General features: G+C 45.3%; 1 protein-coding gene across 1 annotated transcript; it reads right to left on the reverse strand.

Annotated features, from left to right (window-relative positions):
• Positions 1-8,848: 8,848 nt before the first annotated feature.
• Positions 8,849-13,932, reverse strand: ccdc135 (coiled-coil domain containing 135). The gene is made up of 17 exons (XM_070969176.1): positions 13,784-13,932; positions 13,332-13,482; positions 13,105-13,230; positions 12,801-12,995; positions 12,568-12,711; positions 12,244-12,462; positions 11,881-12,018; positions 11,532-11,601; positions 11,227-11,355; positions 10,895-11,023; positions 10,560-10,780; positions 10,190-10,405; positions 9,998-10,108; positions 9,755-9,865; positions 9,479-9,673; positions 9,126-9,265; positions 8,849-8,943 (listed from the first exon to the last, which is right to left on the reverse strand). Exons 1-17 carry the CDS (start codon positions 13,930-13,932, stop codon positions 8,856-8,858), a joined length of 2,532 nt encoding a protein of 843 aa, XP_070825277.1. The 3' UTR covers positions 8,849-8,855.
• Between the last annotated feature and the right edge of the window lie 1,320 nt (positions 13,933-15,252).

Below are 15,252 nucleotides of genomic sequence, written 5' to 3' on the forward strand. Positions count from 1 at the left end.
TATGGATGGAACAAGTGGGTGGGGTTTGTGGGGGAAGTGCTAATGAGCATGTGCAGTGGGCTGCACAGTGTGAAAGCCAACCTGGAAGCTAAATAACTTTTTTGTTGAAGCCTTCAGTGAGCAATTTTCATCAAAGTGAAAGGGCGTTACCTTTGAGTCTGATATCCAGTTATTATAATACATCCATGCATGCTAATTCTGTGGCACCCAGCACATGGATGCTAATTGTTGCTAAGGTGTCACTAGTATTTGTTTGTGTATTTATTGGTGGTTGCTATAGTATTGTCACTGAGATGCAAACAACCACAACATACGTAGTTGCTAGGTTGTTGTAATGGTTTTATGGTGGTTGCTACATCTCTAAGCAGTTGTTTTGTCTTATCAGGCATGAGAAGGTGGTTGTTAGCGGATGCTCAAAGGGGATGCTACGTGGTCTCTATGGTGTTACATAATGGTGAAGAAGTTGCTACAATGAATCCATTCACATGCACAAAACATTTTGGTTTTGGCCTTTATTTAAAAAAAGCTAATAGTTTAAAAGTTGTTTACGTAGCTAATGTAAATGAATATTCCACTAATCTTCCTGTTTACATGCAGCCATCATACTGATTATCAAACGCAGCCTCCCTCTTTTATTCGTTCAACCTCCTTCTTGAAAAGGATGGTGTTGTGATATTTTCACTTCTCTAAAAACCTGGTGATATCTGAGTCTTTGATAGTGTTTGGAAGGAGGTGTGTTTCTCTTTCTGACCAGAAATGTGGACTTTTCTTTTCTGCATGCATCTCTACCACAGCCTTACAAACTGTTAGTTAGTTGGCTTGTTTACAACACAGAGCTGACTGTGAACAGGTGAGAGGTTGTGTGTTCCAAACTGAGCTTTGTCATTTATCTGTAACCTGTATGTCACCTATTATTCTGCTGTTACACCTGATGACCTGTCACCTCTCTCTCCATTGCTTTCCATATTGCCTCTTCATGACTCCAAATCATATTCTCCAATCACAGCTCTGTGGGGGTGGAGTCTGAACAGCTGAACCAATCACAGCTGTACATCTCTGTGTGTTTTCGTTGGTCTGCAGACATGTGCAGATTCTTCAGAACTTCACACACCGGGTCTGGTTCAGATTTAGTTCTGACTTTTAAATTGAATTAGTTCCTGTGTGCTGCAGCTCCATCAGTGCGTTCAAAACAGCATTTGATTTATTTATTTATCCGGTCATTGACGTCTCTCTTCTGCTTCAGTCTTGTTCAGACAAGATTCATTTCTATTAAATGTCTCTATATTTTGGCAAATCACAACAAAAAGTGTTATGATACTTTCCATATTGAGCAGATCCATGCTCTTTAATGTACAGAGACCCAACAAGTCCCCCGTGACTGCACACTCAGCAACAAAGGAAAAAATTCTTTTCAACCGGCAGAAACCTTAAACAGAACCACCAGAGACAGTAAGACATAGAACAAAAAAATAACATAATAACTATAATAATAATAGAAAAGTAACTTATGATAAAATATTATATGATAGTATCTGTATATGGTATGTGTATGATAGTAATATATATAATAACAATATAACAATAATATGTGTAAAATAAAAATATGATACTACTACAGTATATATGATATGAACCAGAACAGTGAGTGGGAAAACCTGTGAGACAAGAGGGCACAAAGACTCCAGGGAAGAAGCCAAGTTGGTAACCTGTGTTAATCATCTCCATCTGTATGAATACATACAGATGGAGAAGAGGAGGAGAGACTAGCTCAGTGCATCATTGGAGGTCCCTCAACAGTCTGAGCTGATAGCAGCATAACTAGGAGCTGATCTAAGGCAAGCCTGAGCCGGTCCTCACTGTAAGCTTCATCAGAGAGGACAAGAGGACAGCTTTAAGACGACTCTTAAATGTAGAGACAGTGTCTGCCTCCCGGACAAAGACTGAAGATGGTTCCACAGGAGAGGAGCTTGATAGCTAAATGCTCTGACTCCTGTTCTGCTTTTGGAGACTTTAGGAACCATAAGTAGAAATGCATTCTGGGAACGCAGTGTTGGAGTAGGGCAATAAGGTACTATGAGCTCTTTAAGATAAGAAGGTGCCTGGCCATTTATGGCTTTGTAAGTAAGGAGGAGGATTTTAAACTCTATTCTAAACTTTACAGGGAGCCAGCGCAGAGCGGCGATATTGGAGAAATATGATCTCGCTTCCTGGTTTTTATTGAACTCGTGCCGCCATGTTCTGGATTAGCTGGAGAGACTCACTGGGATAGCCTGATAGTAAGAAATAATCCAACCTGGAAGTAACAGATGTGTGGAGCAGTTTTTCTGCATCATGTTGAGACAGGATGTGCCTGACTTTTACGATGTTACGTAGGTGAAACAAGGCAGTCCTTGAAATTTGTTTTAAGTGGCAGCTTAAAGGACATGTCCTGATGACTCCTGTGCTAGCTGTATCATCCGATAGTGTTTAGGGACAATATTGTAACTTCAGTTTTGTCTCAATTTTTCTTCTAAAACAACTGTGGGACTGTTTAATGTAAATGTTTAACAGATACTAAGCTACTGTCATGAAGAGTACAGTAAAAGAGCAGCAATAACACAGCAGCTGGACATGAAGCAATACGCTTCGGTCAGCAGGTCAGCATGAGATGAGGTGATGAAATATGGGTCTGTCAGTCTGTGAGTCAGATCTGAGTTTGCTGGATCAGTTTGTGTTTGTGACTGTTCTCAGTTGGAGTTGGTCTAAAGGCTTCAGATTTCATTCTAGAGTCGTAAATCAGCGCTGACATGTTTTCACATTTGACGGATCACAGTTTGAGCTAGTAAAATTCAGAGAAATATTCAAGATTAAAAAACATCACATTTGAACCTGCAGCCAAATGGAGGATAATAAATCCATCAGACCTCTGTCCAATGAAGTTATGTTCTATCTGCCATGTGATCCAAACTCTAAACTGCTTAAAATACAAGAGGATCATGAAGAGCAGACTTCAGATGTCAAAAAGGAAAAGGCTTTTCAAAGTAAAATGTTTCAGTTCAAAGAAGTGGTCTAAATTCCACCCTTTAGTATTCAGTTGTAATTAAGTTCACAGCACAGTTCAGCTGCAGATAAAACTGATTTTTATTACTATTTGTTCTCATGTGTCACGTGTGTCATGTTTCAGTGTTTTTGCTCATCAGCTATGCTGGTTTCATGTTTGTGTTTCTGATTGATTTCAAGAAAGACGAGTTGAAAATCAAACCTGGAAATGTTTTTTATTGATTTTGATCAGAGGAAGAAGTAGGAATACAAAAGGACTTCAGTCACATTTAAAAAAAAATGAAACTCAGTCAACATCATTGACTAAAATCACACAGTATTCAAAGTAATGATCCACTTTGATTGATTTAAACATTAATAATCCAAAAAACTGGAGACTAACATCAGATGATCAGATGGATTTGTACTGACAGAGTGCAATTAGAAGAATCTTTTTCAGACGTCAGTGAAAGCAGGAAAAAGTAGAAAAGGAGGCATTAGTCATGTTAGTGTAATATATAATGAAATGAACAAAGGTCAGTGAGCAGAGATGTGAACAGTCACAGGTGGACCTCATTTCATGTTGTTTGTCAGTAGCAGAAGACAACCTGCTGTAGCTCAGTGTAGTGGTGAGTTTCTGCCCCCTACAGGCAGAGAACATGAACTACAGACACAGTGAAGGTGAGAGAAGATGATTTGAAGACAGAAATGACTTTGTTTGATGTGTCTTGAAGTTGATTCATTTACCCAGAAATCCCAACCAGAGAGCAAACATGACAGTAAAAACGCACATTTCAGCTGTCTGCTTCTTTTAATGTGTTTGTTTCATAAAATAAACATGATTCATTTTCATCATTTACCACCCACAGTTGAAATGTACCTGTTCTACTATCTGTCTGTGATAATTCACACTAAAATTAATAGAATATATTTCTATTAGTTATTTGTGTGTTTCAAAATGATCTTAACCAGCACATCATTTCTACTTGAGTCAAAGCTTGAGATGGCTTGTTTTTATCTGAATGTATTCAGCTGTGTTTTTGTATGAATCATGACTGAATTTCTTTATGAAATAAACTGAATAATCAACACGTTGCTTCGTCAAACTGGATATTTTTCAATGACAGAAAAAACTAAGCAGGTTAAAAAATGTCTCTCACATTGCAGTGAGACTTAGACTGGTTTCGTTGTCTTAAACATCTTTTTAACGTCTTTGAAAATGTGTGGGAAGGTAAATATGAAGCAGCTCTGTCAACAGTTATCGCACAGGACATCATCAGATCTATGGAAGCTCTACAGACCGAAGCTCTGTAGTTTAGCAAGATCCTATTGAAGATCTCAAGTCTAAAAGATTTGCTCTTACAGACCGACCAGGCACTAAGGCAGGGGGCGCTGGTCCAGTCACGCTTCCAGAGTGCTGCACTGATGGCTGCACCGTCCAAGTTCTTCTTTGGCCTTGAGCAGATGAAGCAGGTTTACTGCTGCTCCACAGTCCACTACAGGACAGGAACTCAGAGACTCTGGTGAGATACAAGGACGAGCAGTGTGTTTTTACTCAGAGCTTTACAGCAGAGACTATGGAGAAGAAGAAGAAACACTGTTTAGATGCCTCTGTGAAGGGTTGCTAAATGTCCCAGAAGATGTGAACACTGAGTTGGAGGAATCGCTACAGGAACTTCTCGGGGGGGGGGATGGACCCGGGCATCAAAGGGATTCTGGAAGGAGATGGATGAAGGTCTCTTATCAGTTTTTAATGAGAGTTAAAGACATGCTGCTGCTGCTGCTAAGTTGTAAGAGATCTCCAGGAGATCAAACACTGGCGTCCCGTGTCTCTGCTGTGTTTGACTATAAAATCCTGTTCATAGCTCTGGTCAATAGACTGAAGAGGTGATGGACCTCGTAATCCACCAGGATCAGACATACCATGTGCCAGTTAGGTCCATCCCAGACAATATGGCATTTTCGACATCTCTAATTCTTTGGTCGTTGAAACTGGCCTCATTTCTCTGGCCCAGGAGAAGTCTTTGGACTGGGTTGAGCACCTTTACCTATGGAAGACTTTGGAGAGTTTTGGCTAATAGCTGTGATCAAGTTTTGTACCAAGACATTGAGAGTGTTCTGAGAATCAGTGGAGGCCTCTTTGAGAGTGTGCAGGGGGTGAGACAGGCCTGCTATGTCAGGGGTTTGACACAGTGGTGGATGATGGGAGTTTACCTCAGGTGCACACACACAAACACACAGTGAAGTTTTTTATTTTCAGTTTTATTTTAAAAGATTTTAGTCTCTTAAAGATGTCAGGATGAAGCGTGAGCAACGTGGACGTCTCCTCAGTCAGGACGATCAAACATCATTTCTTTAACAGAAGAAGCAGAAATATTCCAGGACACCTGAACACGCAGGTGGAGCATTTATGTAATTTTAATTGCATAATTAATTCATTAATTGCATACACATAGCTGCTCACACTTCACGCTGCTCACCTGGGAGTCAGACCCTAACCCTGACACGTCTTTGTCTGTTTGCAGGGATAATGTCGCTGAGCTCATCAGATCAGCAGTCACATGATTCACCCCCTTCTTGTTTATTTAATGAGTATAAATACTGTAGTAATCAATGTTTTTCTGCACTCAGGCGATGGACTGTGAATCGTCCAGTCCATCAGTCAGCAGGACAGATCCCCCTCCTCCTCCTCCTCCCCCTCCTACTAAGGATGAAGAGGACGGATGGACGGTAGTCTGTAAGAAGAAGTGAAGAGGAGGATAAGGAGCAGCATGAACTGTTGAACACTTGATGCTGCTGACCTTTGACCTTCGGGATGGGGCAGCAGTGTCCCACAGCAGATGTGATGTTTCTTATTCATCCATCCATCCATCCATTTTCTATGCCGCTTATCCCTTTTGGGGTCACGGGGGGGCCGGAGCCTATCTCGGCTGTCAACGGGCGGGAGGCGGGGTACACCCTGGAACGGTCAGCAGCCAATCGCAGGGCACAAACACACAACCATTCACACTCACACCTAGGGGCAATTTAGTGTCACCAATTAACCTAATGAGCATGTTTTTGGTCTGTGGGAGGAAGCCGGAGTACCCGGGGAGAACCCACGCATGCACAGGAAGAACATGCAAACTTCACACAGAACAGGCCGAAACTAAAGCAGAAACTACATAGAGATTTTGACAAAAATTGCATTTGCTGTGGCAACTGTTGAGACACCTCTAGTTATTGTCAACATAACTATGCAAGCCATCCATCTGTAAGCCCTCCATGTCTAGTTTCATGAAACTGTGTTATCCTAGAGGTCACACTATGTTTCATCTTGGCTAAAACATACCAGAATCCTCAATTTCCTGAAGGTAGTCCTGGAGAAAGTTCATGATGTTTACTTCCATCTGGTGCTTGGCAGAACCAGAGGCAGGGCGGCTCCTTTCCAGGAGGAAGGCTGCATCCACCTTTGAGAAAAAGGAAGTGCATTTCAGTCCTACATTCAGTATTGTAGTTCTTGCAAAAGATGTTCATGTTCAATTAAAAGTAATCTAAGATGTAAGAATATACCTTATCGTCTTCCCCTGGAGCAAACAGTGGGAGGCAGAGGTCTTGATGATCTTTGGTAGGTCGTACAGCTGTAGGCCTTCTCTGAGCTGGTCTAACATCTGGATGACTCTCACGGTGGAGTGAAGTACAACAGTTGTAATGGAGAAAACGTTTCATCAGTACAATCTACTTCAGTGGTAAAACTGTTAGATGTAGAGGGAAAAAAAGACAAAACTACTTGAAAAAAAAATATTGTTATTGTTTGGTCACATGTGAAGAAGCTTTACAACACAGCTTTGCATGAGACCAATGCCATGTTACCAAAAAACCCACATAATTCAAATCACAAATTCTTTTAAAATACATCCTTGCCTTAATAAAAACCAAAAATGTCACCAAAATACCTTATCATGCTGTCTTTTTTTTCCGCAGACACAATTCCAGTGTATCCACAGGTAACAGTGTCGTCAGTCAGGTCACTGATGTTGTCATGACCAGCGCTGGTTATCTGAGAGCAGAACAGGCGTCAAGTGAAATGAAGTTGCATTGTATCATTGTTCTCTGCAGGCAACAAATCAAAACAGTAATCGTGCCATATCGTAATGATGTTAATGCAATTACTGACTTACTTATTAGCATTTGAGCCCACTCTACCACCAGGCCCCCGTACGCAGATAATTCCTTTCCTTTTTGTTCTTTATCTTTTCTCCTGCACCTGGCCTTCTAACAACCGGAGGTGTATAATGTTTCTCTTATTGTGAAATTAAATATAGACAAACATTTTCACCTGTGAGGAATTCTCTGCTAAGGGCACCAGTATCGATGCCTGCTTCACCAAAGATGTGACTTGCAGTGTACTTTTGGTCTTCTGCCGTTGCCACTGTTTCATGCCTCTGCTCTGGAGGTCAGTCCGCGACACACAGATGGAAAATGTGTTTGTTTCATTGACTTGACAAGTGATCCAATTCAAGATTTCCTCAGAACTGGAATTAAAAACAAAAGACAAAAACTGAACATTAAAGTAGACACCAACATATTAACATATTTTTTGAGTGCTTTATTTACTTATTTCTTGTTAAACGTTGAGCATTTGAATAAAAGCTAAAACATGACGAAGCTTTTCAACAGGAAAAAGATGACTGATACTGTGGTATCACTTTAAAGGGAATATTATCCAGATAATAAAATTTGCCACCAGAATTACCTAATGTACAATAATTCCTTTGAAAGGTATTGATTGGACTGACTGGTACTGATCCACTTGACTCATGGCTGTCATTGTCTGAAGGCCTGCACACATAAAGAAAACAGCTCGTCCTGTACCACCTGTCAGTAATTAACAGCTACAACACAGTGTGTGGTAAACGGGGTTGAAATAAAGCCACTTCTCTACAAAGTGAGGAACACCTGAGCATTTATTAAGGCATGACCATCATGTATAATTCCATCATCACTAAACACAAAGAAAGCAAAGGAGAACACCTGCTAATCACATTGTGACAAATGAAAAGCTGCCATTGTTGATGGTTTATAGATGATTTGTAAAGCAGCTTTAGGGCTGACGGTCCACAAACCCGCTGCTTTACACCAAGTGTCAAAAGAAAAATACAGACAGACTGAGTGGAAAACACGGGAAATACATACAGGAAGCCTCAATTAAAATAGTATCATTAAAAACAAAATTTGGTCAAATCCTGCTTGTTTTCTTGACACAACGAATATCCAGCACAGACTGATGATGCACTGCTAAGGCCACACCAGCGACACCCAGAGGCAGCACTGATCATTACACTTCACTGTCAACAGTTGAGGGAACACACAGTAAAATTTGTGGTCATTCAAAGAAACGGAAAAACACTGGCACACACGAGGACTACAAATACCCAAGGCAAATGTCCCAGTGCTTTTGAAGGCACCTTGACATGGACACAGGTGTTGAAGAACAGAATGACCCACGTCATCATTCATACTGAAGGTCAGCAGGTCCCAAACAACACAAACACTTATGGACAGATTTTTAATAATTAGTACAGTTTGAGTTTTCCTCTCTGCTTTTGATCTTTATCTTCATCCCATTAGCAGCTCCAGACATACAGATAACAGAGACATGAACATGTTAAAGTCCTCCAACAGAAACATCTTCAGTGTCCTTTGTAGCTCGACTGTTTCGCATCATCCTGACTGAAAATGGAAATACTATGCGTGACTGACTCTGAGGAAAAGAAAAGAACAGTGTGCGAAGGAGGATTTCTGGATCAACCTGCGCAGGAAATCAGTAACGTGTTAAAAAAGAAGGCCGGTGAGTCTCAGCTGAGCAGGTGAGGGGACAGTCGAGGGTCCCGTTTGAGCTTCTGGTCAAGAGCACGGTACATCTGAGAAGCTGCTTCCTTGTGCCTGGAACAAACACACACAAACACACAGAAAAAATCACTTACACACACTGTTTGTCACAGCAAGACGACTTTCAGCTCTTGAAGCAGTGAAAAGGAATTCAGCTCTTGGTGAAGTCTGATCGTGCGTGCGTGCGTGCGTGCGTGCGTGCGTGCGTGCGTGCGTGCGTGCGTGTGTGTCAGTACATGCTGAGCCGCCTCTTGGCCACTCGGATTCGCAGCATTCTCTCCGAGCAGTCGGCCTGGTACTCCTCCTCCTGCTGTCCCGTCATGCTGAGCTGGTTCTTCTGGAACCACTGCTGCTTCTTCTGCAGCTCCTGAGTCTCCTGAACACACGTTTGCATCGACACATCAGCGCGCACGAAAAACGTCTGATAACAGCAAGACTTAGAGGAACCTCTATAAGCTCCGGTATGTTCAGCCTTCAGGGATAAAACCAGCTGAGCATCAGGTACATGGTGAGAACATGTGACTTGAGGAGCTGCTTTCCTGTTCCACGAGGCTCCTCTGTGAAGAACCCTGTGAGATTCGTGTGGTACCTTCTCATAGCGTCCCTGAATGAGGTTGGCGTGCTCCACCAGCCTCAGTTTGAACTCGGCCAAACAGTCCCGGTGGAGCTGCCTGGCGTCTTCGGCGCTCAGCGTTTCTGCGTCGTGCAGTCGGATCAGGAGGGGAGCCAGGATGTCCTTCTCCTTCTCCTGCAGCCACCTCTGCTCCTCCGCAGCCAGACGCTCCTGCAGCGGCAGAGAAAAGGCCAACACGTGATGTCATCGATGTGGGTGTGGCTTTATTGTATTGCTGTGTGTGTGTAGTACCATTTCCTGTCTCCGCCTGCGGGCGCTGACGGCTCCTGTCGTCGTCCATGGTGAGAAGTGAAGCTGAACGTCTCGCTCTTCCTGCTCTCTGCAGGACAAAATGTCTCTCACCTGCACACATGGAAGAAACATTCACACAGACCATGAACTCAAGCACCTCCAGGTGCATCATGCTGTCACCTGATCATGGGGGTCTTACTGTCTCAATTAGAGGGAGTTCAACCGTTTTGGCCTTCACGGTACCTCATTCTCAGATTCCTTGATTTGGAGGAGCACCTGCTCCTCATCCTTCATCAGGTCCAGCAGCATCTCATATAGAGTCAGGGTCTTCAGAGGCTTCTCAGGTGGGTCCACCTGAACCTGACACACAAAGGTTGTGTTTACTGGAGCGTCTGGTTCCAGAGGCAGCTCTTGTTGTGTGTTTGCTGTCTGTACCTGGAAGCTGGAGACCAGGTCAGGCGTGAAGTCCTCCGCCTTCTTTTGCTCTGTCGACTCTCGTGGTTTGATGAAGCTCCTCTTTGAAGCGATGAATCGGCCATCCTCTAAGTGACAGGTCACCTCAACCCGCCTCTGAGCCAATAGGAACACTCGCTCGGCCACGTCCTCGTTGGCTGGTTTGGATCTGTTCCTGTGGAAACGCTCCACCACTTTCTATGTGCGTGCACACACACACACACACACACACACACACAAAAGATAGAAGAGAACAAGCAGATCAAAAAGATGCAGAATAAAGAAAAACACACAAACACATGTAAACAAACGGCTTCAGAGATCCTTTCACTTCCTGTTTTCATATGTTCACCTGCAGCGGTCGAGCACCCGGATCAGCGCCCACGTGTGCTTCTGTAAACTGGACGCGTCGATCGAAGACAATGTGCCGGTGGTGGAGGAAGTCGTCCCGACCCTTGAAGACCTCCGTCACTTCACCCGGTGACTCCACCCGCCGCACCAGACCGTCCACACGCGCACTGCTGAACTCCATCTGCCGCTGGGTGGGGGCGCTCAGGGCAGTGAAGCTGTGGACTGAGAGACACCAACACGCCGTCACTCACTGAGCCCCGCCCTCTGCACAGGCAGTCTAAAGGTGTCTTTGGTGAGGTGAGGTCTGAGGTGGACGGCGACAGGAAGCTGACTTACATAAAAGGTGGAACCTTCGTCCACGTCTGAAGCGCTCTGTGGTGACGCCGTGGAGCTCGTTGACCTCTCTCTCCTCCAGGAGGTCGTTTCTGTGTTGATACCACTCCTTCACCGTGACGACCTCTGTGCCTTCAACACACACACACATACGCACGCACGCACGCACGCACGCGCACGCACACACGCAGGTAAGTATAAGACAGACATCTTCATGTTTTCAGGTGTGCAGGGACGACAGTAAAAACCCTCAAAGCCGCTCTCCTCTCCTCCGTGCATCATTTCTTCTCCACATGACAAACCCTGAGTGGACAGTCAGACGTGTCCTCACTCACAGTCCAGGTCTTGGTATCTCGTCAGGCGTGTGACCAGGCCGTCCGACCTCAGGTACGCTGCGAACTTCTCCAGCTTTGCTTTCCTGTAGCGTGTCACCTTCGTTCTCTGCGGCCAGCTGGTCTCCAGGTCTGAGTCAGAGAGGCGAGGCAGCGGTTTGTGGAGGTTTTCCAGCATCAGGGGACGTGTTTGGGTTTGAGAAGACAAAAATGTGAGACTCGGACTGGACGCTGGCACTGATCTGTGTGTTTTTACACTTAGACATACACCTTAAAAAACAAACAGAGCTCCTGTGCTGCTCCTGCACCTTTTTTGGAGATTGTGATGTGGCTGATCCAGGATCTGGGCATCTCAAAAACTCTGCGCTGCTCCTCCTCCTGCAACACAGAAACACAATGTTGAGTTCACAGTCGGCTAATTCACTGTCACACACTGTCAGGATAACCAGTGTGTGTGTTCACGGTGATGGAGGAACACCAGCGAGGCTCACTGGTGTGTTTTAACTGAGCTCAGAGGAAGAAGATCCATCAGATGAAACATCAACAGCCTTATCGTTAAAGGTGTCCTCTGCTTTGAAAACCTCATTTCAATCCAGCTACTCTGTTTCTTAGTCAAATGTCCACTACACACACACACACACACACACACACACACACCTCTTCATCACTGCTGATTCTGTTCATCATCTTATTCTCCTTCTTGTTCAGGACGGAGAGAATCAGCTGCTTTTTGCTGGCTGCACCGAACAAGACGGGCTCCCACATCCTTAAATCTCCCAGGTCAAACAGCATATCCTGCACACATGCACAAACACACGCACACACACACACACACACGCACACACACACACACACACACACACAAGCAGATACTGTACACAGGCACATGTATAACACGTTTACTGCAGTCAGTGTATTCACCCTTCATGGCGGCTGATCCTTTCTTTATGTCGGACCTGTCTGTACTCATGTGACTGACAGCATCAGTCAGCTGTGAGTCTGTAGCTGTCATGGACTCACAGTGCAGCTGTTCCTGCAGTCCTGCATGTTCACGTAGTAGTTGAGGTTGTTCCACACGCTCTCGACGCCCAGGAAGTTGTCATCGTCGGTGGAGTAGCTGTTCCCGGTCAGAGGGTCGATGAAGAAGTTCTCTCGGATGCTCCGACTGCCCGACAGCACCAGCACCCAGCAGTGCACCCGCAGTCCTCGCAGGGGGTCAGCGGGTCGCCGCTCGCCGTCCTGCTCATGACGAGGAAGAGGAGGTGAAAGGAGGGAGGGTGTGTGTCGACCTAACAGGGAGCCTGCTGTCGCTCTGTGTTGGTCTCAGTGAAAAGGCTTCGTTACCTCCTGTGATTTCTGTCTGTGAAGCAGCGCAGCTTCAGCATCCCGTCTCTTCTTCTGTTGCTGCATCAGAAAGTGACTCTTCAGCTCCCTCAGAGGCTTCGCTGCGTACTTATTCTCCTGCTGCTCCTGCTCTGAGATCACACTCTGCATCTACAGACACATTCACTGTCAATCAAAAGTGCGTTCCTATGTGCAGCAGGTGTGCAGTAACGTGCACTGAACCAAGAGCAGACCTTTCCCTCCGTGTCCAGCAGGGGGCACTCCTGCAGGCTCTGGTCCAGCAGACACATCTCTCTGACGGCGTAGCCGCTGACACAGTAGGCGTCGTAGTGAGCGCCGAGCAGCAGGCTGCAGAGCAGGGTGGCGTATTCAAAACACGTGGCGCGCTGACTCTGCAGCACCGAGGTGGAGGAGAACAGGTACCGAGGCTAAGAAACACACACACACACACACACACACACACACTGTCGCTCAGACACACTGAAAAGATAATCAGTAAAACAAGTGGATCAAACTCTTATTTCTACACTTTCTGACCAGGTCCACAGGCGGCTCCAAAGGGTCCAGAGACAGGAAGTCAGCCACAAAGGAGGCACAGCCCTCCCAGGTGTAAAGCTCAGGGCAGACTGCCGGCGTGGGCCGAAGAGTCGTCGACACAAACTTCTGAATGTGAGAAAAACACAGGTATCAGACAGAGAAACACACAGTGTGTGAGCCCCAAACAAACACACGCCTGCTGACTCGAGCTGGACTGTTCGTGTTACCTGAACGCCACATTCGTTGACGGGGCAGAGCAGCAGAGGTTTGCGTTCAGGACACAAGTGTGAATACTGACGGCAGAAGCTGTCTGCGACGGCCAACAGGCGAAGCTCGCCGGGGGAGTTAATCCTGTAGGACTCGGGACACAGGTTCAGGCTGGTGACGGACAGCAGGTGAAGACATCAGGTCTGATGACCTTCATCGCCGAGCTGTGACTGTCAGTAAGTTTTCTATGACCGTAGATCAGCCACTGATCACTGAGACTGTATGTTTCAGATGTCTGAGCCTGAAGGAGCCCAGGAGGAGTCCGCTGGTTCGAGCCCCTTCATGCTACATGACAACTTTAAGTTACTGACTGTTTCAGCCCTAAATGTCATTTTAAGAACGACCGGTAATCCTCCTGGCCTTCTTCAGTGTGTGAGTGTGTGTGGTGTGTGCACAAGCTGTGGATGCTCACAGAAGCTGCAGAGGAGCTGAAACATGGAGGTTACTGAGAGTCCCGTCCAGCTCCGTCAGCTCCCTGTCCTCCTCCTCCTCCTCCTCCTCTTCCTCCGTCTCTCCACGTCTGACTTGCTCCTCGCTGTCTGACCCCAGTACAGTCTCCATCTTCTAGAAAAGTATTAAATATGCTAAGTGAAGCTTTTACACACACATATAATCAGAAACACAGATGTTATCATCTTCGCAGGGTGAAGATGATAACATCTTCACGTGTTTGTGACACTACGCCAGGTAGATTCTCCCAAAGCAACAACCAAAAAGGTATAAAGATGAAAAAGTATTCGGTTTGGTAAAGTACAAAATAATTCCATCTATACCGCCTATCCCTTTCGGGGTTGCGGGGGGCTGGAGCCTATCCCAGCTACAATGGGTGAGAGGCGGGGTACACCCTGAACCGATTGCAGGGCCACATGCAAGGACAAACAAACATTCACACTCACACCTACGGACAATTTAGAGTCATCAATTAACCTAATGAGCATGTTTTTGGTCTGTGGGAGGAAGCCGGAGTACCCGGAGAGAACCCACGCATGCACGGGAAGAACATGCAAACTTCACACAGAAAGGCCCCGCCTGACCCGGGGATCGAACCGGCAACCTTCTTGCTGTGAGGTACCCGCACTACCTGCTGCGCCACCGTGCAGCCCGTACAAAATAATTAAAATAGTGAATTGCCGGTTGATAAAATGAAGAAAATCGGGACATTATACCAACAAATTCTGTATACTCAGTGAGACTGGAGAGATCAACCGTATCGGTAAAATTACCGAAATTGTGGAGCTTGAATGAAGCTAACGTTAGTTAACGGTGCAGGAACAAACGCCTCAGCTAAAGTAAAGAAAAGATGAGTGAAAATGTCGAAATAATCCGTCGAACATGTGAAAGTTTGACTCACTCAGTCCTGGACAACCCGCTCTCTGCTGCTCAGCTAACTAACGGAACTCCTACTGAACGAGCGCTGTGGTTTCTCCATCTCCATGGTAACAGCGAAGCGTTATGACGTGTCCGTGTTGCATTCAAGTCCTGTCAGAGATAATACAGCTGATAATAAAACATTAGAAAAACGCTCAAGAACAAACACGGCAAAATGTTCTGTGAGTGGTGGCAGAAGTATTCAGATCATTTAGTTAAAGCAGTAATACCACAATGTGAAAATACTCCACTGCAAGTTAAAGTCCTGCATTCAAAACTGTACTTCAGGGAAAGTTTGTAGGCACTAATTAAAGGTAAAATTACTCATGCTGCAGTGAAATGTTCTCTGAACCCTGCGTCACTCTTTAGCATTCACATTCATTTGGCCATCACTGCTTCATCGTTTGCATGGTTTTGACAGCAACGACAAACATACGTGTTCACGTTGCACACAGAACATTCAGATTTACCTGTTTCAGGATGTCCTCCGTCACAGCGGGGTCGTTCAGATCC

This window comes from Chaetodon trifascialis, chromosome 8, assembly GCF_039877785.1.
Source record: "Chaetodon trifascialis isolate fChaTrf1 chromosome 8, fChaTrf1.hap1, whole genome shotgun sequence".
Taxonomy (NCBI): Eukaryota; Metazoa; Chordata; class Actinopteri; order Chaetodontiformes; family Chaetodontidae; genus Chaetodon; species Chaetodon trifascialis.

Coding starts and splice junctions, on each gene's coding strand:
- ccdc135 (XM_070969176.1), bottom strand. CDS start 13,932: ATGGAGACTGTACTGGGGTCAGACAGCGAGGAGCAAGTCAGACGTGGA. Junction 12,463..12,567: donor ACAGACAGAAATCACAGGAG/GTAACGAAGCCT, acceptor CGTCATGAGCAG/GACGGCGAGCGGCGACCCGC. Junction 9,674..9,754: donor GCAGGCGGAGACAGGAAATG/GTACTACACACA, acceptor CTGCCGCTGCAG/GAGCGTCTGGCTGCGGAGGA.